General features: G+C 44.5%; 1 protein-coding gene across 1 annotated transcript in view; it reads right to left on the bottom strand.

Annotated features, from left to right (window-relative positions):
* Nucleotides 1–17,852, bottom strand: part of inppl1a (inositol polyphosphate phosphatase-like 1a) — a 231,278-nt gene that overhangs the window by 63,148 nt on the left and 150,278 nt on the right. The window contains exons 10-13 of the mRNA XM_060826353.1: nucleotides 13,747–13,853; nucleotides 11,335–11,437; nucleotides 9,569–9,765; nucleotides 7,810–7,927 (exon numbers count right to left, since the gene is read on the bottom strand). Of these exons, the coding sequence (XP_060682336.1) occupies nucleotides 7,810–7,927; nucleotides 9,569–9,765; nucleotides 11,335–11,437; nucleotides 13,747–13,853 (525 nt within the window). The remainder of the gene's footprint in view (nucleotides 1–7,809; nucleotides 7,928–9,568; nucleotides 9,766–11,334; nucleotides 11,438–13,746; nucleotides 13,854–17,852) is intronic.

Raw genomic sequence — 17,852 nt, forward strand, 5'->3', positions numbered from 1 at the left:
AACATGGAAAAAAAGAGCAAGGGTAGGCCATGTGGCCCACCAAGCCAATTCCACCATTCAACATCTTATCTCAATGCCATATCTCTCCCCAAATCCGTTGACACCGTTAGTCTTGAGAAATCCATTTCTATCTTAAACACTTTTAATGTTTCAAGCTCCATTGTGATGAAGAATGCTACAGCTTAACTTTCTAAGTAAAGAAATTTCTCCCAGTATCTTGAAGGGCACTACATACATGGGAACACTACCAATTGCAAGTTGCCTTCCAAGCCACTCTCTGTCTTGGAAATATATCATCATTCCTTCAGTGTTGTTGGGTCAAAACCCTGGAATTTACACCCTAATGGCATTGCGGGTCCAGCTACTGCATATTGCACTGTTTAAGGAGGCAGTTCCCCTTCTCAAAGGGGACTGGGGACAGGTAATAAATGTGACCAGCCAACGAAGCTCACATACCACGAGTGAATGAAAAAAAAAAGCCTTGTTTTGAACACCCAAACCAAAGCTCACATAATCCTTGCATCCAGTCTGCGCAGCTCTGTCAGCATTTTATATATTTGAATGACTCACCTCACAAACTGCTAAGCCATGGTTAATATAGGCCTAGTTAGCTCAAACTCTCCTCATACAATGAACCAGCCTTGCAATGAATCAGTCTGGCAAACCTTTGCTGCACTCCTTCTATGTTAGAGGAGATCAAAACTGCACACTCCAGGTGTGGTCTAACTAAGACCCTTTATATACTTCCTTAATGTTGTACTAAAATTCTCTTAAAATGAAGCTAACAAGGTTAAGCGAGTGGGCAAGAACTGGGCAGATGGAATATGTGGGAAAACCTGAGCTTACATACTTTGGCAGCAAGAATAGAGGAACTGAAAATTACTTAAATGGAGAAGACTACAGAAAGCTACAGAGAGATTTTGGGGTCCTCATGCATAAGTCATAGAAAGACAGCATACAAATTCAGCAAGGAATAGGAAAGACAAATGGGATGTTGGATTTTATTACAAAGGAATGGACGATTAACGTAGAGAGGTCATATTAAGACTATACACAACACGGGGAAGACTACTGCTGGAACACTTACCAGTTTTGAGCCCCTTATTAAGGCAGTAAGACATTGAAACAGGAGTCGGCCATTCAGCCCCTCACTAGGATCATGGCTCATCTGATATTCCTCATATCCACTTTCCTGCCCTTTCCCCATAACCCTGGAATCCCCTACTGATCAAGAATCTATCTCAGCCTTAAATAAATACAAGGATTCTCTGGGGCAAGGAGTTCCAAAGACTTATCAAAGGAAAAATACATTGGCACTGGAGGCAGTCCAGAAAAGGTTTACTGGGTTGATCCTGGGTATGGAGGGATTCTCCCATGATGATAGGTTGAGTAGGTTGGGTTATACCTACAGGACCTTAGAAGAGAGAAACTATCTCATGGAAATATTTTTCCAGGGCTTGACAAGGTAGATGACTCTCCCCTTGTGGGAGAGTCTAGGACCAAGAGGACATAATCACAGAATGATGGGTCACCTATTTAAGACAGGGAAGGAGTTTATTTTCTCAGAGGACGATGAACCTTTGCAATTATTTATTGCAGAGGGCTGTCAAGACAAGGTTGTCAAACATATCCAAGGCTGACAAACAGATTTTTAATCAGTAAGAGAACCAAGGGTAAGGTATCAGATTGGCCATTCAATGAGATCATGGCTGATGTCTGCTTTATGGTTTGACATACTACTAGATTCACAAGTGCTTGCTGTATCTGCATGTTTGCTTTCAGTCACCAGTATATAAGGACATCCAGATTCGTTTGTACATGAACTTTTGCCGATCTGTTGTAATTTAAATAACAGTCTGCCATTGTGTTTTCTACAAAGCTGGACAAGTTCTCTCCAATCCACTTTAAACTTCATCGGCCATGCATTTGTTGCTTTATTCAACATGTTCGAATTACCTTGAAAGTTTTTTTTAACCTAACTAGAGGGCATAGGTTTAGGATGAGAGAGGAAAGATATAAAAGAGACCTAAGGGACAATCTTTCACGCAGAGGGTGGTGAGTATGTGGTATGGGCTGCCAGAAGTGGTGGAGGCTGGTACAATGCAATATTTAAAAGGCATCTGGATGGGTATATGAATTGGAAGGGTTTGGAGGGAAATGGGCCGGGAGCTGGCAAGTGGGATTAGACTGGGTTGGGATATCTGGTTGGCGTGGACGAGTTGGACCAAAGGGTCCGTTTCTGTGCTGTACGTCTGTGACTCTATGCTCACAATCTCACCTAGTTATGTGTTGTCAACAAAGTTGGAAAAATTACACTATTCTCTTACCCAAATCATTGATGTATATTGTAAATAGTGCAGCCACAAGCATTGATCCCTGCAGAACATTACATGTCACTGCCTTCCACCCACGCCAAAGATGATCCATTTATTTAGAGTTGGGTTCCTGTCTATCTACCAATTCTTGATATGCTAGGACATTATCAACAATCGCATGTGTTTTTATTTTGCACACTAACCACTTACATGGGACTTCTTCAAAAGCTATCTGGAAATCCATTACACCACATCCATTAGATAGACCTCCCTCATCTATTTTACTACTAAAGTCCTTAAAACAAAGCTTTAGGAGGTTTGTCAAACATTACTTCTCTTTCTCAAATTCATGTGGAATCGGTCTAATCACATTGGCTATTTCTGTGTGCTGTGATCACATCCTTTATAACAGATTCCAGCATTTTCCAGAGTGCTGATCAGAGTGCTGACTAACTGATCAGTAATTCCGGTTTTTCCCCTCTTTTCTTTCATAAAGAGAAAGGTTACATTTGCCATCCTCCAATCTGCCAGGACTGTTTGTTATAGACTAGATCAGACCTCCTCAAAATATGTTAAGGTACCCTAGACTTCAACTTTTTCTCATTTTAAAAGTAAGTGTCAGGTGCTTTGTTCCAAATGCAATTCAATTGGTCCAATTACTCAACATGAAGCAAAACACAATTTATTTGAACATTATAGTTAAAGTACAACAAAAAAGAAAGAAAGAACTTGGAACAACTTAACTGGAAAACAACTGAATAATAGATACAGTACTCATTACTAGTTAACTGTACCAAAATAGCAACATCTCTCAAACACACCTTTGACAAAAAGGCACATTGAGAAAACATATCGTCTCACACACAATTCTCATAGCAGGCAAACAACTCCCAAATTTTAGCTGTAACAGAGACAGGGACAAAAAATGGCTTCCACCTCTTCAAGACCCCAACAGCAACTGCTGCTGAGAAAACTACAAAGCTAAATTCCCTGCTTCCAAGGGTGGGAGTTTGACCACACCTACACAGGCTGCTTCTATCGTTCCAACTTCAAAAGAAAATCCATAGCTTCACAGACTGCTCAGCATCAGTCCCGCAAACTCTAAAAGAAACTTTAACAAAACTACACCTTTTAAAGCCACAGCATTCTCACAAGGCAGAACTCACAGAATATTCAAAAATAACAACCACTTCCCTTGATCTGCATCCTCAACTTGCTCAACAAGATCTCTGCACACCTCCAAATCTCCAGTTTTCTTTCTGGAGTTCATAAATCAGAGTGGGTTTTGAGAAGATTTGTAGCTCAGGTTGAGGTTTTGGATGTAGGTTTGCTCGCTGCACTGGAAGGTACATTTCCAGATGTTTCGTTCCCATACTAGGTAACATCTTCAGTGGGTCTCGGGCAATGCAATGCTGAAAATTCCTGCTTTCTATTTGTGTTTGGGTTGGTGATGTCATTTCCTGTGGTGATGTCATTTCCTGTGGTGAAGTCACTTCCGGTTCCTTTTCTCAGGGGGTGGTAGATGGGTCTAACTCAATGTCATAGAGATGTACAGCATGGAAACAGACCCTTCGGTCCAACCCGTCCATGCCGACCAAGTAAGCCAACCTAATCTAGTCCCACCTGCCAGCACCCAGCCCATATCCCTCCAAACCCTTCCTATTCATATAACCATCCAAATGCCTCTTAAATGTTGCAATTGTACCAGCCTCCACCACATCCTCTGGCAGCTCATTCCATACATTACCACCTACTGTGTGAAAAGGTTGCCCCTTAGGTCTCTTTTATTTCTTTCCCCTCTCACCCTAAACCTATGCCCTCTAGGATTCCCAACCCCAGGGAAAAGACTTTGCCTGTTTGTCCTATCCACGCCCCTCATAATTTTGTAAACCTCTATAAGGTCACCCCTCAGCCTCCGACGCTCCAGGGAAAACAGCCTCAGCTTGTTCAGCCTTTTCCTATAGCTCAAATCCTCCAACCCTGGCAACATCCTTCTTCCGCCGCCTTCGCCTCCGTGCCTACTTTCACAACCAAGACTCCCGCCCACCCTCTGACGACCCCTTCTCCCGCCTCCAACACACCCCATCCACCTGGACACCCCGTGCAGGCCTCCTACCCGCCCTCGACCTCTTTATAGCCAACTGCCGCCGTGACATCAACCGACTCAACCTGTCCACCCCTCTCACCCACTCCAACCTCTCACCCTCAGAACGTGCAGCCCTCCACTCCCTCCGCTCCAATCCCAACCTCACCATCAAACCCGCAGACAAGGGAGGCGCGGTGGTAGTTTGGCGCACTGACCTGTACACCGCTGAAGCCAAACGCCAGCTCGCGGACGCCTCCTCTTATCGCCCCCTTGACCACGACCCCACCTCCCACCACCAAACCATCATCTCCCAGACCATCCAGGACCTCATCACCTCAGGGGATCTCCCATCCACCGCCTCCAACCTCATAGTCCCACAACCCCGCACCGCCCGTTTCTACCTCCTGCCCAAAATCCACAAACCTGCCTGCCCCGGCCGACCCATTGTCTCAGCCTGCTCCTGCCCCACCGAACTCATCTCCCAATACCTCGACACGGTCCTGTCCCCTTTAGTCCAAGAACTCCCCACCTACGTTCGGGACACCACCCACGCCCTCCACCTCCTCCAGGATTTTCGCTTCCCCGGTCCCCAACGCCTTATTTTCACTATGGACATCCAGTCCCTGTACACCTCCATCCCCCATCACGAAGGACTCAAAGCCCTCCGCTTCTTCCTTTCCCGCCGCACTAACCAGTACCCTTCCACTGACACCCTCCTTCGACTGACTGAACTGGTCCTCACCCTGAATAACTTCTCTTTTCAATCCTCCCACTTCCTCCAAACTAAAGGAGTTGCCATGGGCACCCGCATGGGCCCCAGCTATGCCTGCCTCTTCGTAGGATATGTGGAACAGTCCATCTTCCGCAACTACACTGGCACCACCCCCCACCTTTTCCTCCGCTACATCGATGACTGTATCGGCGCTGCCTCGTGCTCCCACGAGGAGGTTGAACAGTTCATCAACTTTACTAACACCTTCCATCCCGACCTGAAATTCACCTGGACTGTCTCAGACTCCTCCCTCCCCTTCCTAGACCTTTCCATTTCTATCTCGGGCGACCGACTCAACACAGACATCTATTATAAACCGACTGACTCCCACAGCTACCTGGACTACACCTCCTCCCACCCTGCCCCCTGTAAAAACGCCATCCCATATTCCCAATTCCTTCGTCTCCGCCGCATCTGCTCCCAGGAGGACCAATTCCAACACCGCACAACCCAGATGGCCTCCTTCTTCAAGGACCGCAGATTCCCCCCAGACGTGATCGACGATGCCCTCCACCGCATCTCCTCCACTTCCCGCTCCTCCGCCCTTGAGCCCCGCTCCTCCAACCGCCACCAAGACAGAACCCCACTGGTTCTCACCTACCACCCCACCAACCTGCGCATACAACGTATTATCCGCCGCCATTTCCGCCACCTCCAAACGGACCCCACCACCAAGGATATATTTCCCTCCCCTCCCCTATCAGCGTTCCGCAAGGACCACTCCCTTCGTGACTCCCTTGTCAGATCCACACCCCCCACCAACCCAACCTCCACCCCCGGCACCTTCCCCTGCAACCGCAGGAAATGTAAAACTTGCGCCCACACCTCCACACTCACTTCCCTCCAAGGCCCCAAGGGATCCTTCCATATCCGCCACAAGTTCACCTGTACCTCCACACACATCATCTATTGCATCTGCTGCACCCGATGTGGCCTCCTCTATATTGGTGAGACAGGCCGCTTACTTGCGGAACGCTTCAGAGAACACCTCTGGGCCGCCCGAACCAACCAACCCAATCACCCCGTGGCTCAACACTTTAACTCCCCCTCCCACTCCACCGAGGACATGCAGGTCCTTGGACTCCTCCACCGGCAGAACACAACTACACGACGGCTGGAGGAGGAGCGCCTCATCTTCCGCCTGGGAACCCTCCAACCACAAGGTATGAATTCAGATTTCTCCAGCTTCCTCATTTCCCCTCCCCCCACCTTGTCTCAGTCGGTTCCCTCAACTCAGCACCGCCCTCCTAACCTGCAATCCTCTTCCTGACCTCTCCGCCCCCACCCCACTCCGGCCAATCACCCTCACCTTGACCTCCTTCCACCTATCCCACCTCCATCGCCCCTCCCCCTAGTCCCTCCTCCCTACCTTTTATCTCAGCCTGCTTGGCTCTCTCTCTCTTATTCCTGATGAAGGGCTTATGCTCGAAACGTCGAATTCTCTATTCCTGAGATGCTGCCTAACCTGCTGTGCTTTGACCAGCAACACATTTGCAGCTGTGATCTCCAGCATCTGCAGACCTCATTTTTTACTCGAAATCTTTTATGAACCCTTTCAAGTTTCACAATGTGTTTCTGATAGGAAGGAGACTGGAACTGTACGCAATATTCCAACAGTGGCCTAACCAATGTCCTGTACAGCTGCAACATGACCTCCCAACTCCTGTACTCAATACTCTGACCAATAAAGGAAAGCATACCAAGTGCTTTCTTCACTATCCTATCTACCTGCAACTCCACTTTCAAGGAGCTATGAACCTACACTCCAAGGTCTCTTTGTTCAGCAACACTCCCCAGGATCTTACCATTAAGTGTATAAGTCCTGCTAAGATTTGCTTTCCCAAAATGCAGCACCTCGCATTTATCTGAATCAAACTCCATCTGCCACTTCCCAGCCCAAGAGTTCTGGTTGGAATGCCATGCCTCTAGGAATTCTCGTGTCTCTCTCTGTTTGGCTTGTCTTAGGATGAATGTGTTGTCCCAGTCGAAATGGTGTCCTTTCTCATTCGTATGAGGTGAGTTCCAACCAGAACTCGATCAAAAAACACATCGAGTTAGACCTCATCTACCACCCCGAGAAAAGGAACCGGAAGTGACTTCACCACAGGAAATGACACCACCAACCCAAAGAAAACCAAACATATAAATAGAAAGCAGAAATTTTCAGCATTGCTTCGCCTGAGGCCCACTGAAGATGTTACCTAGTAGGGTAACGAAACGTCTGGAAATGAACCTTCCAGCTCAGCGAGCAAACCTACATCCAAAAGTTCATAAGTCATCGGACTCAAAACATTCATTATTTATCTCTCTACGACTACTGCCAGACCTACTGAATTTCTCCAATACTTGTTCTTATTTCACATTTCCAGCATCCAGAGGACTTTGCTCTTAGCAAATTTTCATTGTTCCAGTCTTCAACAATTTGGGGTCCTAAACAGTGGAATTCTTTCCCTATACCACTCTTTGGGATGTTCCTTCTAACGTCAGCTTATGTGGTTCAATGTCTACTTGTGCTCAAAAGCATTGCTGTGAAGCACCTCAAGACAGTGTTACTACGTGCAAGCTGCTTGATGAATTCAAGTTGAGAACGATCAATAATTATAAAGCTGAGCTGTGGGTGTTACTTTGTTACCTACCCAATGTATTGGCTATTCCAGTTTTCACACTTGAGGTACTGATGTGGCTGATCCGGTTCTCATGTTCCGGCTTAACCAGGACTACAATTTTAATGTTCCAAAGTGTCTGCATTGCAATCTGCGAACAAATTAGCATATTTACTCCAGAAACAGAAATGATTCTGTGCATATCAATGTAGATCTTGACTTTGTGAATCAAGAAGCACAGAACACTCAGAGACTGTGCCATGGAGCTACAAAATCCGCCACGATCTAACCAAAACGCATATTTAAGGTCAGGGGGGCGCTGAATAGCCTCTGACTGTTCCTAGTGGCTAAGCCTACTAGGATCACTGGTCGTGGCAATGTAGGACTGGAGCCACACATACGCTGAAAAGACTGACATGCTCCCTTTCCTGTAGTAAATAATTCCATTTGCTACAGTACATTCACTCACTGTACTCAATTTTCATCCAATTTCCAAATCCCTCCAATGCCCTCAACCCTCTGCACATCTTCGATTTCTATTGTCAAGAAATCTGTATTGTTCCAATTCTAACCTTTAATGCATCCCCAATTTTAACTGCTCCAGTAGAGGTGGGACCGACATGACTTCAACTGCCTAGCTCTAGAATTTCCTTTCTAAGGCTCTTTACTTCTCTCTGTTAAGTGAAAATGTTCATTAACACCTCACTCGTCCTGATCGTTCTGTCAAATTTTGTTGATAAGCAATGCTGTGAAGTATCTTGGAATGGTTCATTATATTAAAGGAGCTTTGTAAATGCAAGTTATTGTGCTTTCAAGAGGACAATCTGGAGATGAGTGATTTTTCTCAGCCTATCAGAAGTACAATCAACTGTACAGAGATTAAGGACTGAAGTGCTCATCCTCCCAAACTGTTGGCTTGTTAATATAATAATTAGATTCTAAATGCATACTCATTTGTTCTGTTCCTGGACTTGCTTTCCTTCCACACCATCCATGCTGCTCCCTCCCCTTGCGCTTCATCTCCTCTTTCCAATTTTTCTCTTCCTATCCACCATTTTCAAACCAACACTATTCTAGTGGGAGAGGCAGAATCATAGAATCCCTTAGATTGTGCAAGCTGGCCATTCAACCCATTGAGTTCACACTAACCCTCCAAAGATCAATGCACCCAGACTCAACACCCTATCCTACCCATAACGCTGCATTTGCCATGGCTAATCCACTTGGTCTGTACATCCCTGGACACTATGGGCAATTCAGCTTGCCAATCCATCCTAACCTGCACATCTTTGGACTGTGGGAGGAAACCGGCAGTGTAAGGCAGCCGTGCTAACCACTGAACCAACCCCTAGTATAATGCACCAGGTATTCCCATGCGGTCTCGCAGCCAAGAATAACCAGGCCTGAGTCTGCTTAGCTTCCAAGATCAGACAAGATCAACTGTTTTCAGGCTAGTATAGCTATAGGCTGGGAAAATACGGGGAAGCAGGGTTGGATTAGATTTGACCAACTTGGCATGAAAGGAGAGTGAGCTGGGAGAATGCTGACTTTCAGGATTCACAGATGGGCCTGAGAGCATGTAGATGAGGGGCAGAGTCCATTAGCAGCAGAAATGGAGGCAGACAACCAAAGCAACATGAGCCAATCTGAAAGTATTTGTTGGTGGGGTGGAGAAAGATTTAGAGGAAAGATTATGATCCTTAGCCCACCCACAACCCAGTGCAACAGGCTTGGACATTTCAGCAGCCTTCACCCACAAGGACAAGGTGAACAAACTCTCAATATATCTTACCGGTTTAAAGTCCAAGTCAGTGCAGTCTTTCAAACTGGCCCGTACAAAGTCCACCCACTCCTTGTCTGCGACAGAGTTTTCCTGAGTTCCGATAACATAGATGTCATGTGGAATAGTGACTGTTGTTTCATCCAGAGTTTTCCCAAGTCCCTTGGATATCAGCCAGGAAGCCAAAATTTTTGGAGGGGGTGCACTTCCTATCCATGTTAATTTTTTTTTTGAGAGAGAGAGAAAAGTGGTTTGAAATTGCTCTTGAACACAAGCACATTTTTAAGTAAACAGAATAAGCAATCAGCTGCCAAATCCAGTATTTATTACCCATCCCTAATTACCATATAGCGTAGTAGTGAACTGCCTGCCCGAACTGTTTATTTTGTGTGGCTAAAGGTGCTCCCACCACGTCATGAGGAAACAGGATGCATGACTTCTGACCCAGTAATGAAGGAACAGCTGATATGTCAAAACCGGACTTGTAACTTATTTTTCTACAACCTCCCTTAGCAAGAGAGAAACTGAGGCGAGCTGCAGATCCGTGATGTGCTGCTATGCTCAGAGTAACTCAGAATAATTGTCCAGGAACAGAACCTTACTCTTCCAGACCTTTCTGATCAAACTAATAAATGGGCCTAGGAGCAGGCAAGTGCAGGGGAGTAGTCAACAGTATTATTTACTTCTACTTCATTGTTAGGAGAGATGTTTTACATTAATAGTATGTGTACAGTCTTAAAAATGATGTTTAAACAATAGACAAGAAAAATACTAAAATCTAAAGTATTTGCTGTTGCACCAATCATGACCTTTGTGCAAAAGGTGAGTGGCACAGAGTGCATATAAGGAAAGAACAGCAAGGCAGAGTGAGGCAGCGGGTGTGATGATATGATTTAAGAGGCTTATTTTGTCCTTGTTTTTGAAGAGAGGTTTTAAGTCAAGAGATGTTGAGCTGTCTATTTGATTCCAGTAAAGAAAACAGCTTGTGAAACCTTGGGGTTTTTCTTGGAATAATAGCAGTTCGAATTAGTGAGGTCAAGCTCTCTTCGAGCCACAATGTTTAGCTTTTCAGTAGCAGTTACTGGGGTCTTGTAGCTGGGTTTAGAAGCTGCAGAACATCCCTCCTTGCTATACTGAGATTTCTCTTCATGTTTTTCCCCCTGGAATGAAGAATTGGCTGACAGACAATCTGTTTTACTGAGTTTGCCATTTCCAAGGGTGTGTTTATGGGATATTACTGTATTGGAACAGTTAATTAGTAGTAGTTAATATATTAATTTGGTAAGCATGTCAAAAGAGCTATAGTTAAGCCAATTCTTTTGTTCTGTTTGTATCTTTAGTGTAGTGTAAAAATAAGCGTGGTTTGCTTAACGTTGATTAGTTTGACCAATTGAATTGCATCTGGAACGCAACACCTTAGAATTACCTTTAAAATAAGAAAAAGTTATATTCAGCAATAGTCTAGACTCTATTTTGAGCAGATTTGGTCTGGTCCATAATAGGAGGCAGAGCGAGGACGACAGAGAGAGTCAACAGTAACTTTCAGAAGCAATTGAATAAAGAAAATATTTTCAGATTTGAGGAAAAAAGTACAGATTGCATCTAATTTGATTGTACTTTCAAAGAACTGGCAAACGAACTACAGTGAAATGGCCTTTTCCTGTGCTGTATGATTCTACTTGATTTTTGGAGGAAGGAAATTGGAGTCAAGCAATCACAGTTAAGTGAGAAATGGGAAACTGATCTGTGAGAAACATGATATCTGGTAGGATTTTTACCCATGTTCCAGGTGCCAATGAAGATAGAGATCATGTCTGGCTCATCCTGCTTGGAATGTTTGTTCTTCATAAGTTGTAAGAGTTGGCAAAATGCCTCTCGTTTCTGAAAGATGAAAAGCGAAGGAAACCAAGTTTTAAAGGTTGGCAGTTTTCAAAAAAATCTTTGTGAAAATTTATGAATCATAACTTTAACTCACTTGTTTCAGCTTGGTTCAACAAACTGTAAATGCTACATTTTATCAAACTGAACTCCAGAAACGTCAGTGTGAACAACTCTGATTGGGACTACAGACACACGTTAAGTGACTGACAGCAAAACTAAGATGATCAGATATGCACTAAATCGAAGAGTGCACTCAAAATTGCTTCTTGAAGCTGATTGGTACAAATTTCAAACCTTTCTTTTAAGTTAAAGCTTGCATGTATCATAAACAGCCTTGTGCCCCTTAAAATAAGCTTTGTACCTTCACTTAGATGTAGCCTAACCCAGAAGTCTATTCTTTAAGAATTTCTTGCTATATTCGCTTGATACAATAATCGGTCAAAAGTGAGTACTGCAGATGCTGGAGTTTAGAGTGAAGAGTGTGGTGCTGGAAAAGCACAGCAGGTCAGCAGCATCTGAGGAGCAGGAAAATCAATGTTTCGGTCAAAAGCACTTAGTCAGGAAGGATCCTGATGAAGGGCTTTTGCCCAAAACGTTGATTTTCCTGCTCCTCAGATGCTCTCTGATCTGCTGTGCTTTTCCAGCACCACACTCTTGATACAATAATCGTCCATGTCACAGTGTCCTGACTTGGAAATCTTTCGGCTGTACCATGGTCATCGATAGGCTGAAATCTCAGAAATCTCTTCCAAGCAGCAGTGGGAGCATCTTCACCACAAATACTGTAGTTCAAGATAACTGCTTTCCACCTTTCCAACAGATCTTAGAGATGGGCAACAAATACATGTCCCATTAGAAACATGTCTTTTCTTAAAAATCTCAAACTATTGTTTGACAAATAGATTAATCCTCATCACAAAGAGACATGGCTGAAAATGAGTTCACAATTCCTTTAATTTTACAGCTTGTAAAGAAGAGAGAGAAATGTCTGAAGAAAATCTCAAAACAATATCTCTTTCTGCAATTACTTGAGCAGATGACTCTGACCTTCTCAGAAAAGTATGACAGGAACGCAACAGACACTTTTGTGATCTCAATTCCATGGTGTGCCCTGGATTTTATTTTTTCTATACTGTATGGATTTGTGTTACAAAAATGTCATTTACCATAGCTGTTCCACCTTTGGTGACCAGAGCGATCAATACCTGAGGTCATCAGTTCTGGAATTCTGTCTCTTAATGTTTGTCTCCTCCTTGAATAAATTTCTTAAAATCTCTCTTTGGCCAAGCTGTTGGTCACTTGTTCCAATATCTCTAATCTCCTCCTGCCAGTGTGTCTTGTTTTATTAAAGGCACTACATAAATCTAATTTCATAACAGCAACTTGCCCTTGCACCTACATCCGAATGTGAATTTACGTTACTAATTTATTTGTAGCATGTGGGCATCACTGACTATTCCACATCCGAAATGGTCCTCGAAGGCTAGATTGATTATTTTACTTGGACTCCTGCAGTCTTGAGGTGTTGTTATGGCCACAGTGCTGTCACAGAGGGAGTGCCAGGATTGGTGTTGGTTGGTTCTGTCACAGGGCTGTGACAGAGACAGCGCCAGGATTTGTGTCAGTTTGGTCACAGGACTGCCACAGAGGAAGTGCCAGGATTAGTGTCGATTCGGTCAGTGCTATTACAGAGGGAGCACCAAGATTGACGCCAGTTTGGTCACAACGCTGTTACAGAGGGAGTGCCAGGATTGGTGTTGGTTCAGTTACAGGGCTGTCACAGAGTGGGTGCCAGGATTGGTGTCGGTTCGGTCACAATGCTGTCACAGATGGAATGCCAGGATTGGTGTTAAATCAGGGTGATGTGCAGTTTTTTTGGGAGGGGCAGGCAGGGAGCTTGTGGGTGGTGGCCTTCCCACGTATCTGTTACCTTTATCTTTCTATGTGCCATTATCGAGGATTTGGAGGGTGCCATCCAAGGAACCTCGATGACTACTTTAGTACATCCTGTAAATGAAACATATAGTTGTGATTGTCTGTCAGTGGTAGGAGGAGTGAATGTGGAAGTTGATGAATGAGGTGTTAATCAAGCCTGCTGCTTTGCCTTGGGTGGTATCAAACGTCTTGGGTTTTGTTGGGGCTGCACTCACCTAGGCAAGTGGAGAGTATTCCATCACATTTTTGACTTGTGCCATGAATGGTGGATGGGCTTTGAGGTTTCAGGTGGTAATTTGCTTGCCACTGAATCTCAAGGTTTTGACCTGAGTGTAAATAGCCAGTGGGACTGTTGTAGTAGGTGGATAACTCACCCTTGTAGTTTCGAAGATGAAATCCTTTCTCTGTGTTTTATCCTTCTCTTTCTCGAATACTATTCCCAGTTTGCTGTGGACGCGCTGTGATTTTATCAACTGCCGAACTGATGAGGAAAGGAAACAAGAATTCACTAATGACCTCTAAAATATTTGCTTCATTGATGCGGATTTGACCAGGTCCAAGCCTCCAGAGCCCAAGTACAAAAGGCTAGAACCAGGAGGGCTGAAGTTTCAAAATCCTGACATCAAACCCAAGACAGACAAGTATGTCAATGATATTGCAGGCTGTTGATGCAAAATGATAGCCTCATATGATAAAGACAGCACGTGAGAGAAATTCAGCTGGTTTTGCAGGAGTGAGGGGAGGAACAAAGTTAGCACTGAATCCAATATGACTTTTTCAAAACTGATAGTCCTCTACTATTCTTCCTGGGGATCCTTAAAACATGCACCTGTAAGAAAGACTTGATCTAATCTATTTTCTCATTTGCACAGAGCTAGGATATTACAAGCAGAATGTGAGAAATAGCCTCCACTTTGCTGGGTGAGTGGGACAGTAGTGCAGTGATTCTGATATTGGGCCACTGACAGAAATCAAATGCAAGCAAATTAGTAATGGCCTTAACCTAAAAACAACAAAAATACTGGAGAAGCTGGAAATCTGAAATGAGAATGACATCATGGGAGACACAGCTGTTCAGGCAGTATCAGTGGAAAGAATGAGTTAACATTCCAAGTCAATGATCTGTTCAGATGATAGGTGACTATTAATATAACAAAAATAGAATTATACAGCATAGAAAAGGCCCTTCAGTCCATCGAGTTTGCACTGCCAAACACTTCACAATCTAGTCCCTCTTTCTTCACACTTGGCCTGAAAAACTGTGACATTTCAAGTGCTCATCCAAGTACTATTTAAAGATTGTGAGGTTTCCCGCCTCAACTACCTCCCTACATATCACATTCCAGACTCCTACCACCTTCTGGGTGAAAACACACATTTTTGCTCAAATTCTCTCTAAACCTCCTTTCACTTTAAAATTATGGCCCCTCATTACTAGCCCACCAACTAAAGGGAACAGTGCTTTCTGTTCACCCTGTCCGTGCCACTCAATGTTCCACACCTCAATCAGGTCTCCTCTCAGTCCTCACTGCTCTCAAGAAAACAACCTGAGCTTATCCAATCTCCCTTCATTGCTAAACTGCATCACCCAGGCAGCATCCTGGTGAATCCCCTCTGCACCCTCTCCAGTTCAATCACATCTTTCCTATTGTATGGGGACCAGAACTGTACACAGTACTCCAGCTGTGACCTAACCAAAGTAATTAGCATTAAAAGGAAAAAAGGAGTTGTCTGTAAATTGACCAACCGATATCTAGATTATATAAAACAGATTTGGTTGGGACTCATTGTAAGTCGACAAACTCTGCACAAGTAAAGTCCATATCTCAGTTTTTATTTGAATATCTAGTTAGAATCCAATAAGACTTCAACCTGAAATACTAACTCATGTTTCTCTTCACAGCTGTTGTCTGACCTGCTGAGATTTGCAGCTTTTAATGTTGTTGTGGTTCTGTTCACCGAGCTGAGAATGATATGTGGAGATTGTTCAAGGAACACCTATTGGGTGTCCTTGATAAGTATGTACCAGTCAGGCAGGGAGAAAAGGGTCTTGTGAGGGAGCCGTGGTTTAATAAGGAATTGGAATCCCTTGTGAAAGGGAAGAGGGCGGCCTATGTAAAGATGAGGCGTGAAGGTTCAGTTGGGGCGATTGAGAGTTATAAGGTAGCCAGGAAGGATCTAAAGAGCAGCAAGAAGGGGACATGAAAAGTCCTTAGTTGGTAGGATTAGGGAAAACCCAAAGGCTTTCTATAGGTATGTCAGGAATAAAAGGATGACTAGGGTAGGTATCGGTCCAGTCAAGGATAGTAGTGGGAAGTTGTGCGTGGCGGCGGAGGAGATTGGAGAGACACTAAATCAATACTTTTCGTCAGTATTCACTCAGGAACAGGACACTGTTGCTGATGTGGATATTGAGTCACAAGTGATTAGAATGGATGGCCTTGAGGTATGTAGGGAAGAGGTCTGGGGAATACTGGAAAGGATGAAAATAGATAAGTCCCCTGGGCCTGATGGCATTTATCCTAGGATCCTCTGGAAAGCTAGGGAGGAGATAGCGGAGCCATTGGCCTTGATTTTTATGTCGTCATTGTCTACGGGAATCGTGCCAGAAGACTGGAGGATAGCGAATGTGGTCCCCTTGTTCAAGAAGGGGAGTAGGGATAGCCCGAGTAACTATAGGCCAGTGAGTCTCACTTCTGTTGTGGGCAAAGTCTTAGAGAGAATTGTAAGGGATAGGATTTATGAACATCTGGATAGGAATAATGTGATCAAGGATAGTCAGCATGGTTTTGTGAAGGGCAGGTCGTGCCTCACAAACCTTATTGAGTTCTTTGAGAAGATGACTAAGGAGGTGGACGAGGGTAAAGCAGTAGATGTGGTGTATATGGATTTTAGCAAGGCGTTCGATAAGGTACCCCATGGTAGTCTAATGCAAAAACTACGGAGGTATGGCATTGAGGGTGCATTAGAGGTTTGGATTAGGAATTGGCTGGCTGGAAGGAGACAGAAGGTAGTAGTTGATGAAATAGGTTCATCTTGGAGTGCAGTTACTAGCGGTGTTCCACAAGGGTCTGTTTTGGGACCATTGCTGTTTGTCATCTTTATAAATGATCTAGAGGAGGGGCTTGAAAGCTGGGTGAGCAAGTTTGCGGATGACACGAAAGTCGGTGGAGTTGTGGACAGCGAAGGAGGATGTGGCAGGTTACAGCGGGATATAGATAAGTTGCAGAGCTGGGCAGAAAGGTGGCAAATGGAGTTCAATGTAGCTAAGTGTGAAGTCATTCACTTTGGTAGTAGTAACAAAAAGATAGATTACTGGGCTAATGGTAGGCTACTTGGTAGTGTGGATGAGCAGAGGGATCTTGGTGTTCATGTACACAGATCTCTGAAAGTTGCCACCCAGGTAAATAGTGCTGTGAAGAAGGCATATGGTGTACTGGGCTTTATTGGTAGAGGAATTGAGTTCCAGAGTCCTGAGGTCATGTTGCAGTTGTATAAGACTCTGGTGCAACCTCATCTGGAGTATTGTGTGCAGTTTTGGTCGCCATACTATAGGAAGGATGTGGAGGCATTGGAACGAGTGCAGAGGAGGTTTACCAGGATGTTGCCTGGCATGGTAGGAAGATCGTATGAGGAAAGGCTGAGGCACTTGGGGCTGTTCTCATTGGAGAAAAGAAGGTTTAGGGGAGATTTGATAGAGGTGTACAAGATGATTAGGGGTTTAGATAGGGTAGACACTGAGAACCTTTTTCTGTTAATGGAGTCAGCTGTTACTAGGGGACACAGCTTTAAATTAAGGGGTGGTAGGTATAGGACAGATGTTAGGGGTAGATTCTTTACTCAGCAGGTTGAGTGTTCATGGAATGCCCTGCCAGTAGCAGTGGTGAACTCTCCCTCTTTATGGTCATTTAAGCGGGCATTGGATAAGCATATGGAGGTTATTGGGCTAGTGTAGGTTAGGTAGACTTTGGTCGGCGCAACATCGAGGGCCGAAGGGCCTGTACTGCGCTGTATTTTTCTATCTTCTATGTTCTAATTTGTGTGAAGCGCTTCTGTGATGTTTCCTCCGGCATTTATAGTGGCACAGAAGCGCTTCACAGGAGGCTCCCAAGCACTGAGGATGTCACCTAGACAGGGGACGAAACGTCTGCAACACAAATTCCCAGCTCAGCGAACAGAACCACAACAACGAGCACCTGAGCTACAAATCTTCTCACAAACTTTGAGCTTTTAATGTCCTTAGAGTCTGTCCTACAGGATTCCAGCCCTCACTTAATGGTGTCTGGGCATATTACAACTCGTAATAAGCACTGCCTGGCTAGCATTGCTAACCTCCTGAGAATACACAGCACCAGTGACTAACCAAAAGAAATTGCTGGAAAAGCTCAGTAGGTCTGGCAGCATCTGTGAAGAGAAACGAGAGTTAACATTTTGGATCCAGTGACCCTCCCTCAGAACTAGTGACTGTCAAGCAGTCGTC

Source organism: Hemiscyllium ocellatum, chromosome 6, assembly GCF_020745735.1.
Source record: "Hemiscyllium ocellatum isolate sHemOce1 chromosome 6, sHemOce1.pat.X.cur, whole genome shotgun sequence".
NCBI lineage: Eukaryota > Metazoa > Chordata > Chondrichthyes > Orectolobiformes > Hemiscylliidae > Hemiscyllium > Hemiscyllium ocellatum.